Below are 17,724 nucleotides of genomic sequence, written 5' to 3'. Positions count from 1 at the left end.
GCACACTCAGCTGTTTCGGCGCGTCTGCGCCAGTCTCGCCAGCTATTGACCGAATACCACGCTACCTAGTGTATAGCTGTATAGCTGACTTGCTTTGCACATGCACACATAAGTATATATGTAACTCATACAAAATCATTGGAATCGCATCACTTCACTCACTGATATCTCGGAAAAACGGCCGACAGAGGGATCGTCGGTCAGCTGATCGCCAATGTTATTTCTTGGACTAACTCAATCTATTTTCATCTTTTTCTTTTCATCTCTTTGTCACACGATAATTGAATAGTAGGGATGAAACAGAAGGATTCACGTGCGCAATTTTGTACTGTTACATATTTACGATACATTTAATTGTCTTATAGGTTGACGAAATAAAAATAACTTCCTCATTAAGGAACTATCGGTACATTACTATATCACAGTAACTAACAATAACGTAGCGAACTTTTAATTCCTATCAAATCATCAAAATTTTTTAATTTATCACAAATATGTCCGGAAATGTCAAAACTTTACCATTCCTTCGTTGCTTTATGTTTATAATTTTTAAGATATACATATATACACATGTATTTTTCTTTCAATAATTCAAAATCATATATAGATTCAAAAAAGCCAAAATAAATGAATATTTATATCGAATTTATCAAATATAAACAAAAATAAAAATAACAATATTTAATTGTATAAAAATAAGATATGATTTACTATTATTCTATATTCACATCTTATTCTAACAATAATCGATTTCAAAAAAAATTTACGTCCACGCAATTCACATGAAAAGTTAATCTATAATAACACAACCTATGCATCACTCGATGATCAGCCTCCCTAAACAAAATGCGCAGTATTCCTAAGAGAGGAAACGCGGAAACGGATTACGTTTGATTACGGATATTGCTGACATGTACGTATCCGGACCGATACACTGAATTGTTAAGAATGTGGATTAAAGATACATAATGGATTAAAGAAACTTACGTGAGCATTGACACAACAGGACAACCAAGTTGAAGAAGATTTCGGGCAAGATATTCCGGCGCAGGTGCGTCAATCGTAGGTGTGGAATGCCTGGCGGGACAAACTGGTATGGTTTTGTCTGGTGTCCATGTCATGGACATCGATGATTTTCCATGATATGTCGATACATATAATCGATTGCGATCAATAGTATTTGAATTCGATGATTTGGGTAGCTTAAGAGAAGTAGCTCGTCGAAACGGTGGCTCTAGTTCGCTGTCTGAAAAAAAATTCTTGTGATCTATATTAAATATATTTTTAAATCAAATATTTAACTTATTAAAATTCATATTCATAATTAAAGAAGTAATTTAGGTTATATTTTTTGTGTTTCAAAATTGTTTTAATTAAAATTTTTGATTTACACAAAAGCATAAACAAATATATTATTATAAAAAATTATATATTATTATTTGTTTTATATATATATATATTATATATAATAATTATAAATTATAATTATAAATTTATCAATTATTATACACATTAAATATCACTGATAGTATATATGATGTTTATATAAAAGTTTCTTATTATTGCATTATATTAATAAAAATTGATAAACAATAGAAAATAACCTAAAAGTCATAAACGGAAATAAATAGATAAGTATATGAATAATTAAATCAAATAAGGAACGTATAATTGAAAGATGTAACGAAATAAATTGAATATGTAAATAAATATACAAAAATATAATAAAACATACATATAAGTAAATAAAATAGAAAATAAAGAAAAATATCAAAAATATATAATTTTGTGAATTATATGTATTTACCAATGTAACACAAAGCACTATATATGTTTCTTTAGGTTATTAGGTTAAGCTTTAGGTTAGTTTCACAATCAGCTACATGAATATAGGTAACATTTTGATTAACTGTAAAATAAATTCAGTCATTATTTGAAATTAAAAATATAATAATTTAAAATTATAGAAATTAAATTTCATAGTTTAAATTGAATTATTTGATATAATACCAAATATGTGAATATTATTTTTTGTAAGGTTTTTTTATTAATATTGTTTTTAATGATCTCATATATTTTTTTTACATAATATATATTTTTAAAACTGAAAAAAATATCGTATTAACTATTTTTAAGAAAAAATGTATATATTTGATAAAAATATGAAAACATAAAAAGTGATTTTAATATTAAAAATGAAACAAGAAAAATCTCATTAATATAACATTTGTCTAAAAGAAAAAATTTATCTTCTAACATTTTTGTTAAAAGAAACAATAATAATATATAATAAATACAAATAAAAAATACTGTATACTATATAATTATTAAAAAATAGTATAATAATATACAGCTATAAAAAATATATAACTTGTTAATATAACCTCTAATGTTATAAGAAATATATATACACAAATTTATTAGAAAATAATTATTTATTTCTCAAAGTAAAAAAGACAAAATTGTCCAACTTTAGAGTTAAAAATAAATTTGACTACTATTAGAAATAAAGATCATAAAATTACAAAGAATAATCCATTGCCAAATGACATCCAGCCGACATGATAACCGATATTTATAAACACATTTAATATGTCATCAACGTGATATCCTTTTCATTTTTTTTCACAAATATATTCAGTGTTTAGAAAATTGTAAACGTTTATCACCTGAGAAGCCTCGTGTCGACATTGTTATATGATGTACACATATCTATTTACAAGAAACATTAATGAAAGACGAACGTGAAAAGATAGCTCAATAAATGATAAAGAAGTAATTCACGAACGGAAGGTTCGTTGAATAAACGGCGACTGATATTTAAGAAACACATGTAGTGTTGTTAACAAAGACGCGATTCTTGCCTATTCTTGGCGACACAGCTTTAATTCGTTTAAAACCCTCTTGCATCACGTCAGCTTTAGCATTAATATACTATGTCTTCAGTTTCTCATAAGTTACGTGAGCGTATTATAGATATGCTCCTGTAATCAAATCAATGCCATCCGCTTTTGCATATTCGAGTTGGCTTACTTCGCATTCTATTAATTTGTAGAACTATTAGAACGAATTTTGACAATGAATGCTGAAATTTCTTAAATAAATTGCTTAAAAGTCAAAAAAGATAATATAAAAAATTTAACGATTTGTCGTATAAACATTTTTCATGGCCAAAAAAAAATTATTTTAAAAAAATTTCAATCTAAAAAAAAAAAATTGTATTACAACATTTTCAACGAAATATTAAGAAAATTTTCTCACTTAAGTACAATACAAGGACGATTTCACTTTTTGGTAAAAAGCCGCGTATCCTTCTCAGGAATGCTACATTTCTTTGAAAATATTTGTAATATATGTGAATCTTAGTTGATTCACAATTATTTCCGGAATTGCTCACAGGGAGTTCCATGATGATATAACAATATGAAATTCTCACAATTAAGAAATAATAATTTTTTAAATGAACACATCACTTATTTGTATATATATATAAAATTTTAAAAGATTCCGTGAAAGTTTTTTCATTAATTTGAAATTTTATTTTTTCTTTACAATTTTTAATATTTTTAAAATATTAAAAGAAACATAATAAATAGAATATATGATAGAAATAGATTATCAACCAATGTTTTGAAAAGCTTCACTGTAAGTTTTAATAATGCATGATAAAAATCATGTTTTCTTGATTATAAAATAAGCAAACGATTAACAATTTTAAGATTAGAAAATTGCAAATATTATAAAAACTGGTAATGATAAATATCAAATATTTATAAAATACTATAAATACAAATATTTAAAATACTTTAATTATTATAATATTTTAATTTTTTCTCAGAATATTTTAATTACTAAATTAAAATAATATGTATTTTATATTGTTTAAATAATATTTGATCATCTCAGAGCTTAATCAATCTCAATCGCTCAAAGATTTATTTTATTTTTTTTTGTAATTTTTCAATTTTGATTTTATATATCAATGTCATTACTAAACTATGTTTGTACAAATTCATATTTTTATGAATATTAAAGAAATGTTAATAGAAAGTTTTTTTTTCATCTTTTTTAATGTAGATTTTCTTTATTAAATTTTATTACAATCAAATAGTTTTCCTTTTGTTTGTTTTAATCCATGTGAATACATTTTTTAATAAAATATGAATGAAAGTGAATAAATAATTCATTCATTTTTTATTTCTTAATAAAAGATATCTACGCAATAATTATTAGATAGAACTTAGCTTCTAAAAACAAAATAGGATGATTAAATATTAAGAAATTTTTTTTTTATATTACTGAATTCTGTAAATTTTTGTATCCGTTAATTAAATATATAAATATCAATATTAACAAAGAAAAACTTTACAAACCCCGTAATAAAGAGACAAACAGGTTGCGAATTAAACAGATTTAACAATAGAAAAGAGCTCAGTACAAAAAATACCGATGGCGGATTCATGAGAATCGTGATAACCGTAATATTGTTAGTGCTCCCGATAGTACGTTCAAGTTTCATTTTATCCATGTGCCAGTTAATTCGGTCTCAATTAGTATTAAGTGAGCGCATATGTGCACGTCCGTTCTTTATGGAGAAGGTCGTGAATTCAGAGTTACATATTTCGTGACAAGGAGAACGTATGTACTTTATACGGAAATGATTTTTTTCATTAAATTTTTTTCATTAATTTTTTTCATTCGTATGGGAACATGAATCTGCGTTCGTCATTATACAATGAATAGAATAATAGAATAACGCATTCTTTTGCCAAGAAACTCGTGACAAAGATGATATTTGTTTATTTGAATTATAAAATGTAATGTAGTTCGCAATAATCATAATGAAATGCATTGCACGAAGGACTCTACACTTTGTTTGCGATGACTATGCCAAGATTAAATAGATCTAAAAATAAAATTTCATTCGGTGTTATATTCAATTTAACATTTAAATCAATTTTCTTGGAGGGATAAACGTGAAAATAAATTTATGCAACAACACATGAGCGTGTTAGAATACAAAAAAATTATGTATTGGAAAATTATTTCCTCTGCTTAATTCCAAAAACGTTATAAAAATTATTTTTATTTTATAAAGAATATATTTTTCTTTCGCATCATATCGTATTTAAGCACAAATGAACAAATATATAAATATAAAAATAAATAAATGAATAATATTAATAGAAGAACTTTTTTAATATTAGATATTAATTTAATAAATTATATTAAGTATATATTAAGTAAATAGTAAGTATTATAAATTAATTGTTAAGTATTATATTTTTTTAAAATTTAATATTATTCATTATTTAATCCCTCTTTTATTAATTTATAAAATCTAAATATTATTTTATTGATGTCATCTTATTATATAAGCAATGTAAGCTCATTATATGGACATATATAAAAATATAATATTGTTATATATGCATAAATATAAAAAAGAATAATATTAAACATAAAGAATTTCTATTTATATATAAATTTTTTCGTGTAAAAAAATTTATTTCGCTTAGTATAAGCTTTGATGCATAAAGTAAACAAATGATTCCTGTTTGTAAAATGTTATATGTAACATATATGTATATACAGTTGCATAGATGCCAATCATCGTGGGGTTAAAGTTCGTTTAACAATAATGATATTATACTATATGAAACTTTTATCTGTACTATATTCACATACAGTGCAAAACGTATTTGTATTTTTTCTCTTTCAAGAGAATGCGTCTAATTGTACAATGTCTGTAAAATGATAATAAGATAATGTGTATATTTTTAAAATATTATAGATAACATGTAATATCTGGAGAATTTCTGTAATGAAAACGATAATAAGAAATCATTTTACAGAAACTAAAATTGCTACACATAAATATAAATAAAATATCTATAAAATTATCCTATTATTATTTTCTTTTAAATTCATCATCATATCATGATTATAAAAATTTATTATTAAATATATTAATTTTTCATTCTACATTTAAACATAAGATAAATAACTGAATAATTATACAGTTATTTTTTTACATAATACATAAATAAATATTTAAAGCTCTATATATATATATCAAATTTCTTTAATATTGTTTTTCAATCTTTAAAAATAATTTCTAAATTTTATAATAAATCATCAACTTTATTTCTAACAATTATTTCTAATTTTTCTGCACTTTTCAAAGATATTTTTTTCTTGAAAAATATTTATATTGTGTGATTCACATGATTTAATTTAAAGAATGTACATAAATAAAATGTACATGAATAAATAAATTTTACTTATTTAAATTCTTAGCCTCTCAATTGTTGGATTTATATTTATAATTATTTATAATCTAAGAAAATATTATAGAAATATGAAATATAATTGAAAAGCTTTTATTATTTTACGTACTTAAACAAAGTATTTCTTACGAACATTACACAGATCTCTTGCTTGTTGATGTATCAATTCTCTTAAGAAATTTTTATTGATTTGACAAAACGTGTATTTATTCACCACATGAATTATTATAAAATTTTCACATTCTTGACGTTAAGTGAAACATGATGTCGCTTTGAACTTTCTCATAAATACCGCAAAGTCTATGAATAAAGGATCAAGAAAGGAAGGGGTGAATCTATATATGGTTAATTGGGCAATAGGTCAAGGTTCGATAATTCTCTATCTTTATTTCTAATTTTTATCACAAATGCATTGAATTATAATATTATTTTATTTGAAAATTTTTCATTATGTAAAGGATTATTTTGTAAGAGTGATTTTGATAATTTATTTTGACTGAATTGATAATTTAATTTAGCAATTTATTTTTAATTAATAATTATTAAAAGCAAATATAATTTAAAAAAAAACATTCGTTGTTGCATTAATATCATCGTATTATTAATAATATTGGATAATCTGTAAGAAAATAAGATAAATTTATTTTCATTATAATAGAAAAAACATTTTTATAGATATTTTTATTTAAAAACTTCATGGAGCAATGTTTTCGAAAATATCATATTAACACTTAACAATAATAAAAATAATTTATTGAAAAAAAATAATTAAACACTCTATATTTATATATTTAAATGTATAAAATATAATGAATTTATGAAATTAAAATTTTCTTTTACATCTAATGCTTTTAATTAAAATATACTCATAATGCTATAAGTATCCGATATAAAACAACACATATTAATACACATACAATATACATATAATGATTAATTCATTAAAAAAATATACTTATATTTATAATATATATATTTATATATAGAATAAAAATATAAATGATTTAATATTTGGAATAAAAATATCTAGACCATCAAAATACACATAAATTTTAATATATTAAATTATATATATAATAATCATATAAATATATATAAATATATATAATAGTAATCAAATATTTATTTGATAATATAATATGTTGACGTTTAATGTCAACAAAAAATTAAAAATTGCATCTACATTCATCAAGTAAACAATAAAAATATTAAAATAAATTATCTTTAAAAAAAATTAGAAAAAAATAGAAATCAATAAAAAAATAATTAGTTATTATAAATAGTATGATAAATATAGAAAAATATTTGTCTTACCTTTGTTTTGAACAGTTCGCATCCGATCTTGCTTCAAAAAATTATCGAGGTTATTTTGAATCATAGATCTGGTTTCAGATGCCATCAATTCTTTTGAATTATTCGATTTCGAATAAACTAATTAAGAGAAAATGACTCGTCCGACCCGCCACTGCACACTTCATCACGTTGCTTTCTTGAAATAATCGTACTAGTAGAATTTCTGAGGATGCCTATCGACCGACTTCTCGTACCTTGTGGCAATCGAACTAATCGACCAATGAACGTAATAGATAAATGTCACGTGCAAGTTTCGATAATATATTAAAAGTAATCCATTGATAATAATACATTTAAAACAGATATAGATTTTTGTCACTCTAGATGAAGTATTTGCAATGAGAACTATCGATTGATTTCTTGATCGATGAATAATATCTTATATCGATCAACTAAAATCATATATCGATTAATATTATGAATATATGCTATAATATGTATACTATCATTTTGTTATCTTTTATCTTTTTCTAAAATTTTAAATATCTTATAGTACTTAATAAAGATATTTTTAATTAACATTTTTGTTTAATAATATTTTTTATGAGCCAATAACATAATCAAAATAAAATAAAATATTTTCTTTTTTAATGATTTTAAGTATCAAAATTTTCACATTTGCAACTATAATAATGAAAAAAATTTCCCGCGATTTTGTGCTCTTTTTCCTATATTAATTTTTAGAATTAGAAAAGAATATTGAAGGATTAAGGTTAAAACAATTGAGAGATCGCATTAGGATCAAATTTTTTTTATGAGGAAATGCGTACGCATACATCAAGGGTAGATTTTCATCAGTAAAATAATATAAGAAAAAAAAAAACAAAAATTTGTTGTCGACAAGGTTCACTGAACTTTATTAACATGTAACAATGAAACGGAAGTTATAGGACTTGATGACGAGAAATCTGACAATCGTACGCATTTAACGACCGTTCCCGGTAGACTGACGAGAAATTCAGACAAAAGTCTAGAGATTTATTTTTGGTCAGATTGTCGTGCCAAAGGAGGACAACGTGGCCAATATCGTATATGTACTAGTGGCGTCAAAACATTTGGCTTGACGATGTAAATGGCCGGCATTCGCGGGCCTTTGCTATTCTAATAAGGTGACTAAAAACACATGATTACAAAACTAACATTTTTTTCTTTTTTCATTTTATACTTTGTCAACGTTCCACTATACACATTTACCCCATAATAATACTTCCCCATAGCCTCAAAAGACACTTTTTTTCTTCTTTACCACGCAATCATAGTATACTTATTTTTTTCGTATATCGGATAACGTTTAAAAAATCAAACGTTATCCAACTTCCGGTTTCTCCTTTTTTTTCTGTTAATTACGATACAATATATATCGTCTTCAATTATTGAAAATTTTCTTAAACAATATACGGTAAATGTCTCAAAAATAAGTATCGATACTCATTCCATTTTCATTTACATTGTACATTAGATCTTGTATCATAAACGATGCTACATCATTTATGACAGTGCTGTCCAGTTTCAGAATATCTTTCATATTCTCATTTTTTTCACGTTCATTCGTTTTAAGATAGAAAGAGAAGAAAATCTAAAATATTAGATCTATTTCTGAGTTCTTTTTACTCTTATGACATGTAAAAGGGAACAAAGTCGCATAAGAGATCCCTCTCGTGGACAGCACTGATTTATGTGCACAGAGTTCACTGCGCAACAGATCAAACGAGAGAGCACTATTGAAATATAATTCATACATAGAATATACGCCTAAGAATAATGTCTGTATGAAATACAGAACATAAAAGTTATTGCATGATTTTTACAATGGCATATGATCCATGCCCAATTAAAATTGTCTTATTGCGTATATTTTATCTTTCGTTTCAATGTAAAACCTGGACGCAACGAGATCACGATCTAATTTCAAATCCAATGCTCTGGAGAAATTTAAAAAATCTCTCAACTAGCATCTTCTCGTGTTGATCTCGTTTGGTAGCGAGATCAGCAATTTTGTTAGTGCATGCATGGAATGCTTGCACGAGAAAATCGTGGCACAAAATCACATCATCGTTCGTTAACGTAGCTAATGTTTTTTGAACATTTTTTTTTTCAATCGATTTGTCAATGGATCGGCTATCAACATCGTACTCATCTTCGTGGTAAGAATGCTTCAATGCCATAAAATGCACAAGAAGATACGCGAGGAATCTACGATGGCACCAAAGAGCCTCGTGATCGTTGTACAAGAAAATAGCACTATCATTCGCATGGCATTCTTCTAGCCAATATGACAAAGCATGGAAATATGCATATTGTTTCATTTTCGATGAAGTAGTTGCTTCAGATTCCGCGTTTGTAGCATTAAATAGCCTCTGCAATTGATGGGTGTTCCCTTTTTCACTGATGTTTGACTTAATGTAAACGAATAGTTCCTCTTTCCATTGCTCCCTGACATCCGAGTATTTCATAGACAGTTCCTTCGGTAGTTCCTTGAATTCAAACATGAATTTTTTCAGTAGGAACTGTCGATAGGAAAGCCCGCTATAATCCGACACATGCCGTTGACACCAAGCGAGCGAATTCTTCCATTCTGTTTCCAGACTCGGATATGTAAATCCACGTGATTCACGAAGGGTCAATACATGACGCCTATGACTCCAAGCGTGATAGTTACTTGCGTATCTTTCCGCGCACGTAGTTGCTATGTCCAATTCCCTACAAAGCGGCGATTCCACCGATTCTGGATCATAATGTCCGTCTTTACTGTTCAATATATATGATAATAACCATCGTCGATAGGCGAACGCCTCGAAACTTTTTGGCTTATGATAAAGCACCAATCGTGAAAAAAAGAATTCTTCGGATGCTTCTAACTTATGATTTCTTACTAATTCCCGTCGCATGTTCCAAAATGTCGTAACATCTGGATTTAATAATAATGCGCCCAATAACCATCTTGCTATTGTACTAGGTTCCTCACGTCTGTGTTTATTTTGTCGAAGTTCAAAGAGCCGACGATAAGCATAACAGTAAAGTGGTTGCACGCACCACGATGCCAATCCGAGACAATCTTCCTGATGAAATACTGGTGATTTGTTCTCATTGTCTTCAGCAGGGATTATTTCAAAACTTTTTCTGAAATTAAAAATGAATCAACGCGTAATAAACAGGATTTTTTTAATATAAACATTCCTAATTTAATTTATATAATTTAACAAAATATATATTTTTTTTAAATATTAGATGTAAATTAGTAATTATAATAATAAATTTTAAATATGAAATATTTGAAAAATATTTAAATCATGTCATAAAATATTATAAATTATATAATAATATAAAAAATAAAAAATATTTATAAAAAGCTATAAAATACTAACTTTTAGACATATATAATATTAATATAAAATTATATTTTTAATATATTTAATTTGACATATATTATCATCGATTATTGATATCAATGATGCATGCAATTATAATGTTATATTTGCGTATATATATATATAATATATTACATATATATTTAATGTACATATGTATATGAGAAAAAAAGAAAGAGAAATTAAGAAAAAGATATGTTCAAAAATAATTATTAAGATTTAATAATAAAAAACGAAAGCGCCAGTTTTCTATTGTAAATACTAGATACCAACATTGCTGATATTATATTTACTATGTAAACTTTTTATAAAGCGTCGTATGTGCTCATGCTTGATTAAAACGTACGACGATAATGTTATGATTCGATAATGATTTAATTCTATTATAAAACATTATATGAAACATGATATTGTCTATATAATAAATATGCTAATGTATCAAATCTAAGAATTTAGAGTATATTTCACAGATATTTTTAAAGACTCCGCCCTCGTAATGTATCTAAGAAAACACTCACAGTGACGGATTCTTCTTCACCACATTTTCGATGTCGGAAAGAATTTTCTCTGCAGCCGGAAAAATATCGTCTTGCATTTTAGTCTTGTCACTTTTATTTGTTACATGTCTTGGGAAATCAGGGATAAACTGATACACAATTAACCCTTCTGTTTCTCTCACTGCACCTTTCAATGCAGACACGATGTAGCGTTTTTCTGCGGAAGTGTGGGGGGATATACTACGATACTCTTTGAAGTTTTCTGCAAGTCTCGAACGTTCGAAATAAAATGGCGCGAAATTATTAATTGAATTATATTGATAAAAAATAAAAATCAAATATATTTATTTGTTTTATTTTATTTCAATATATATATTTATTTTAAATAAATGTAAATGATATAGATTTTATATTTAACATTTTTTATGAAATCATATTTATTAATATTCTATTATATGTATACATATTATGTATATGTTAATATATGTATATAGTAAAATATAATGTATATATAATGTATATACATTAATATATATAATAAAACATTAATATATATATATATTATAAAAAATACTAGAAATAAAATCTATATTATTCATAGAAATAAATATATTTGATTTTTATTTTTTATGAATATAATTTAATTATAATATATATATATATATATATATATATATATATATATGAATATTTATATCATAATGATATATTATAATGATATGTTATTATTTAAATGATACAAATAAAATTAAAGATAAAATGTGATGCCATTAATATTTTAACCTAACCTAACTCAAATTTTTCTATATAAAAATATAAGAATAAGTAAGTCAATATATGTAAAAGTATTTGTTTAAAAAAATGAAAATTGCAAACATATTTTGTTTAAATCAAATTTTATATTAATTTCAATATAAAAATTATTTTATTTAAAATTTATAAAATATTAAATACAAATTAAATAATCGATTGAAATGATCGACATTCTCAAGTTCGACAAGTTCATGTTATAAGAATATAAGTTAATGGAATGAGTCTTATCAATCAGTATAACCTTTATATCATAGAATTCTATTAGTAGTGCCATATATAACGATAACTGTTACGATTTTAACCTAACCTAATTCAAATAATTTTTCTGTATACAAAAATAAGTAAGTAAATATATCAATACATATAAAAATATTTTTTAAAAAAATGAAAAACAGACGTATTTTGTTTGAATCAAATTTTATATTAATTTCAATGTAAAAATTATTTTATTTAAAATTTATAAAATATTAAACATAAATTAAATAATCGATTAAAATGATCGTCATTCTTAATAAGTTCATAGAATATGAGTTTACGATCAATCGGTATAACCTTTATGTTATAGAATTTTTCTTGATTTCATTTATAGCTATTCATCTTACCTTATAAGGAAAACCTTGTTTAATCAGTAAACGCTTCATTTTCTGCATCCGAAGTAAAATATTTCAATTAAAACAATGTCTGATCCTCGTATAAGAATTTTAAAAATTAAGACTGGAGTAGTGAAACGTCTCGCGAAAGAAAAAATCACGTATGAAAAAGAAGCAGCACAGCAACGTGAAAGGATACAAAAATTAAAGGAACAGGGTGAGAAAAATATTTTGAAAAATGCCATCAAAAGCTAGTTATTTTTGTTATTTTTATCCTTTCAATAGCTGTGTTATTTAGCAAATATTTTCGTATATTTTTCATTTTTAATATTTCAAAATTTTTATTTGATTCAATAGTTGATATGCTATATTATAATGCTTATACATTTATTTATATAAAATATCACAATTAAATATTCATCTTATTTTAATTTCTTTCAAATATAATAATTTTTATATCACTTTAATTTTATTACAGATAAAGATGGTTATGATATAAAAAAACAAGAAGAAGTACTTCAAGAATCTCTTATGATGGTACCAGATTGTCAACGACGTCTTGCAAAAGCTTTTGAAGAACTTAAAAAAATTTTGGATACAGAGCAAGATTTGAAAGAGATTGAAGATTATATTGAAGCAGAAAAAATATTACAAGAAGCAGAAGCTCAACTTCCTAAAGAAGGAGAAATTATGGAAATGTGTTAAAAAAACAAAGCCTACTAATTTTATTAAAATATTGTGGAAAGTTGAGAAAACTATATTTTCATCTAAAATAACATAAGATTTATAAACAAGTTAAAGTAATCATTTAATGCATAAAGAAAGTGATAGTATTAAGATATTTTATATTTTTTCAAATTAAATAGTCTTTAATAATTATGTTTAATGATCAAAATTTAGAGGATCCTACACAAAATTATATGGATCCAAATTATAATATGTCTCATCTAATGAATCAATATATTTATAATACAAATTATAATGTGAATATATATCAAAATTATATTTATCCAGTTGGTACATTTGAAAATGAAAATGCTACATCAGTAATTAATTTAGGAATTCGACAAGCAGATGAAAAAAATATTGAAAATTTTCTCTTAGAAATTGATCAATTTAATAATATAAATGACCAGAGAAATATATGCAGAAAATCAAAAATTGCAATAATTAAAAATATTATAGCATCTGCATATAAATTAAATGAGAAATTAAAGATAATTTGTGCAGAATTTAAGAATAGCCAACATTTGATGGAAGATGAGTGGCAACAGAAAATAAATATTTGTAATGCAGCAAAGGAAGAAATTGTTCAATTATTAGAACCTATTAGAGGACAAAATTTATTAAATCAATTAAAAAAAGATTTAGAGAAACGAAAGAAAAAAAGATTAAGAGAAAAAATTAAAAAGGAGAAATGGAAAAATGAAAAAATAATAAAAATGGAAAGAAGAGTAAGAATGCATGCACAGATTGATTTGTGGATTAGGAAAGAACAAGCCGTAATAGATAAAGAAAAGCAAGAAGAAAATTTACGTAAAGATGCTGATATGGTTTTATTTGATGTTAGAGGGAAAAAAATTGATGCTAGGAAATATCTTGGATTGTTACAAGAATTACGAAATTTGCGTAATGTTAAAGCTAATATTGCCAGAGCAAGAGGAGAACATTTATCTTCAGCAGCTGATGAAGCATTTAATAATATTATTGGTATTACTATTTTTCAATATTAGTTTATAATAAATATTTTAATAATTAATATTAATTATATTTAATAATTATGTTTTTATATTCAGCAAAATTAACAGAACAATGGTCAATGCTTGATCATGAATATTCTACAGAAGAACAAGGTCTAAAATTAATGTTAAAGAATGATAATGAAAAGAGAATTGAAAAACAAAAGAAAAATCTTTTTGATGAATGGGAAAAAGTATTATTTGGAAGAAAAATCACATTTGATCAATTTAATTCAGACTTAAATAATTTTGTTTCCATAAGGTGAGTAGTTACAATATTATTATTATTATAAATTTTCTTACATTATAAAAATTTGTAAATAATTATTTTATTTCTAGAACTGCTTGGGATAAATATATAAGTTCAGATAATGATGCATTTGCAATACCAATTGGATGGATAATGCCTGATAAACCATCCTCAGCTGCCTGGCAAAAATGTCTCAAAAAAATTACGTGAAATAAAGTAATTATGTACATCTGTAGATTCTAGTATAAAAATAGATAAAATTTGATATACATTTTTTAATTATTTATGCTATAGAAATACGTATTATATGCATTTAAGTAATGTAAATTAAGAAGAATGAAATTCTCTGGTCTATTGTATTTTAAATATTTATATCCATAATAAACATTTTTAGAATTAAAAATATGTAACATAATTCAATTTTATAAAAATATTTATGAAAAGTATGTACAGATTTTTTATACATAAATAAGTTTATATTAAATTATATTCATGCTATACTTAAAATTAAATTTTTTTGTGCAGCATTTGAAGGTTCTAAAGTTTGAATATCTTTTACTGGTGTAGGAGGTATAATTTCCGCGGCAGATAATATCATATGCAATTTTCCTTGTAATTCTGATAATGCTAATATTAAATTTTCTTCTTCTTCTAATTTTGCTGCTAAAATACTGAACATTTTCCGTGGTTCCGCTGCAAGTTCATCTAAATGATCTTCATAGACATCTATATTAAAAAATCGAAATATTTATCTAAATTATATAATAAATATATAAAAATAAATTCTTTGAAAAAAAATTAGATATAATAAAAATATAAAAATTAGATATAAAAAATTATAGCCTACCCATTAATATATTAGCTACATGTAGTAGTATCCTTCCAAATCGAATATTTCCTATATATTTGTTTAAAAACTTAAGAATATTTACAAGTGACTTGCCATCTCTACCACTAAAAGCTTGTTTTAAACCCTGCCTTCTGATAAGCTCTTGCATGAGCGCAACTGTAACATGCGGCGTTTTATTTACTATATAACTTGCCATTACAGAATCTAAAGCTTTTGAATATTCGAATTTTCTTAAATAAGTATCATGTTTGGACATAATTTCTTTAAGTTCTTCATGTACAATAACATCGACTTGATGTATGTGTAAATTTTTTCCAGAATATCTATATGATACTTTTTTACGTTGTGGTTTCTCAGTTTTTACATCTTCTTCTCTTCTTCTCACAGAAATTAAACCATCAACCATACCAGCTACTATGGTTTCATCATTTGACTGCAAGAAATTATATGTGATAATAGTTTCTTGTAATGTGATAATAATTTATAAAATATAATTTAATGTTTAGTAATATTTTATTTTAATTTCTAATATATAATTAAAAATGTAAAATATATTTTCTTACACTAATTCCTATACTAAGAACAGAATTTGGATAATCCAAAGAATGAACAGTCTTATATGTTCCAGAATCATAAATTTTTACATGTCTATCTAGAGAACCAGATAAAATTCTACGTCCATTTGAAGCTATTTTCAAGCATGTTACAGTTTTATGATGTTGAGTAATTTTAGCAAGTAATCTGCCACCAGCAAGTGCATCCCATACTCTAATTTCTGTTCCTCCTATTTATAATTATAAAAAATATAATAAAATATGTGAAATATTGTTGTAAAAAAAATATTATTTAAAATATTTCATATCATTATCATTCATACCAGCAGATAAAAATATTCCACCAGAAGGTAAAAATAATAAACTTTCAACAGGAGCTTCATGGCTAACACTGAAAATTTTTTTACTTGTTCTTATATCATACATATATATATGTTTATCATAACCACCAGATAATAATATGTCACTAGAAATGGGACTAACTGCTCCAGCTCTGATATAATCTGAATGTTCATTGAAAGATATTATTTGTGTTTCACTAGGTATATCCCAAATAATAACACTTTTGTCATCAGAAAATGAAGCAATATGAACATTATCCGCAGTAAAGAAAGTTCTATGTACAGCAGCTTTGTGTCCAGAAAAAAGTCTAAGAAGACTTTTCGCATTGACATCAAAGAGTCTAATTACAGCTTCTTCACCACCAGCACAAAGTAGTTTGCCATCACTACGAAAAGATCCACCATAAGCAGCTTCTTTAAATTTACTAAGATTTTTTGTTACTAATTTTGTAATTGGATTATACACTTGTACTCTTACTGAACAAGTGACTGCAAAATAATGAGGTTCTACTGGTGAAAAATCAATATAATCAATTGGTCCAAATTCCTTAACTAAAACAGGAGCCTGTTAAATAAATTATATAAAAACATTTTTATAAATTTAATAACATAATCTTAAATATTGTTTATTTAGGTTAAGTTCTATACACGTGTGTATTATAAATTAAATGATACAATTACTATAGCAACAAAATTAAATTGTTTTTATTATTTTAATATACTTACACTATATTTTTTCCAGTATATAATATCTGGAGTTAATTCAGAACCTGATCTTGCAAATACTTTAGTATTTATTTTCTTGAAGGACGCCATTTCTTTCAAAATGTCAGCTGTAATTCTGTAATAAAATTCAGTAGAGGGGATGAACTTCTCCTGTTGACAATTGATGGAAGTTGCTCCCTTTGATTTTTGTAATTGTCCAAAAATTTATTTGCCAATTGTAATTATTAAATACAAAAACTCCTGAAAATTATTTTGGAAGAATTTTGAACGATATGTTAAGAAGATTTCAGTGTGCTTTGTTAAATTTTCTATGGTTTTGCTGTTCGTTTCAATATGGCGATGGTTAGTTGCTT

General features: G+C 24.8%; 5 protein-coding genes across 11 annotated transcripts in view; 2 read left to right on the top strand and 3 right to left on the bottom strand.

Moving 5' to 3' along the window:
- Positions 1–8,554, bottom strand: part of LOC122710503 (GRAM domain-containing protein 2B-like) — a 57,524-nt gene extending 48,970 nt beyond the window's left edge. Inside the window, exons 1-3 of one of the 5 annotated variants that reach the window (XM_043928402.1) lie at positions 8,499–8,554; positions 7,605–8,035; positions 988–1,246 (exon numbers count right to left, since the gene is read on the bottom strand). In XM_043928402.1, the coding sequence (XP_043784337.1) occupies positions 988–1,246; positions 7,605–7,689 (344 nt within the window). In that variant the 5' untranslated portion in view covers positions 7,690–8,035; positions 8,499–8,554. Of the gene's footprint in view, positions 1–987; positions 1,247–2,669; positions 3,026–7,604; positions 8,036–8,413 lie in introns of those variants that run through there. The other 4 variants (XM_043928404.1, XM_043928403.1, XM_043928406.1 and 1 more) reach the window with 4 other exon arrangements.
- Positions 1,042–13,758, top strand: LOC122710517 (tubulin-specific chaperone A). Of its 2 annotated transcripts, none has more exons than XM_043928425.1 (3): positions 1,042–1,093; positions 12,911–13,128; positions 13,390–13,758. In XM_043928425.1, the coding sequence occupies exons 2-3, from the start codon at positions 12,999–13,001 to the stop codon at positions 13,614–13,616; spliced, it is 357 nt and encodes a 118-aa protein (XP_043784360.1). In that variant the 5' UTR covers positions 1,042–1,093; positions 12,911–12,998; the 3' UTR covers positions 13,617–13,758. The 2 variants fall into 2 exon arrangements, with proteins under 2 accessions (XP_043784360.1, XP_043784359.1); XM_043928424.1 differs by lacking the exon at positions 1,042–1,093 and adding an exon at positions 12,525–12,662.
- LOC122710508 (protein prenyltransferase alpha subunit repeat-containing protein 1) lies at positions 9,535–13,031 on the bottom strand. 2 transcript variants are annotated; one of them, XM_043928412.1, is made up of 3 exons: positions 12,924–13,031; positions 11,530–11,770; positions 9,535–10,763 (listed from the first exon to the last, which is right to left on the bottom strand). In XM_043928412.1, the coding sequence occupies exons 2-3, from the start codon at positions 11,604–11,606 to the stop codon at positions 9,539–9,541; spliced, it is 1,302 nt and encodes a 433-aa protein (XP_043784347.1). In that variant the 5' UTR covers positions 11,607–11,770; positions 12,924–13,031; the 3' UTR covers positions 9,535–9,538. The 2 variants fall into 2 exon arrangements, with proteins under 2 accessions (XP_043784347.1, XP_043784348.1); XM_043928413.1 differs by having other exon boundaries at positions 11,530–11,725; positions 12,924–13,001.
- LOC122710511 (programmed cell death protein 7) lies at positions 13,644–15,221 on the top strand. The gene is made up of 3 exons (XM_043928416.1): positions 13,644–14,621; positions 14,708–14,912; positions 14,990–15,221. Exons 1-3 carry the CDS (start codon positions 13,790–13,792, stop codon positions 15,108–15,110), a joined length of 1,158 nt encoding a protein of 385 aa, XP_043784351.1. The 5' UTR covers positions 13,644–13,789; the 3' UTR covers positions 15,111–15,221.
- Positions 15,222–15,298: 77 nt separating this feature from the next.
- LOC122710505 (U3 small nucleolar RNA-associated protein 15 homolog) lies at positions 15,299–17,481 on the bottom strand. Its single transcript, XM_043928407.1, has 5 exons — positions 17,372–17,481; positions 16,628–17,210; positions 16,314–16,534; positions 15,748–16,183; positions 15,299–15,626 (listed from the first exon to the last, which is right to left on the bottom strand). The coding sequence occupies exons 1-5, from the start codon at positions 17,459–17,461 to the stop codon at positions 15,391–15,393; spliced, it is 1,566 nt and encodes a 521-aa protein (XP_043784342.1). The 5' UTR covers positions 17,462–17,481; the 3' UTR covers positions 15,299–15,390.
- Between the last annotated feature and the right edge of the window lie 243 nt (positions 17,482–17,724).

This window comes from Apis laboriosa, unplaced genomic scaffold, assembly GCF_014066325.1.
Source record: "Apis laboriosa isolate Shangri-la unplaced genomic scaffold, ASM1406632v1 scaffold149_cov153, whole genome shotgun sequence".
In the NCBI taxonomy this organism is placed as follows: Eukaryota; Metazoa; Arthropoda; class Insecta; order Hymenoptera; family Apidae; genus Apis; species Apis laboriosa.
Note: the sequence above shows the minus strand (reverse complement) of the source record. Positions and strands in the feature narration are given on the sequence as shown.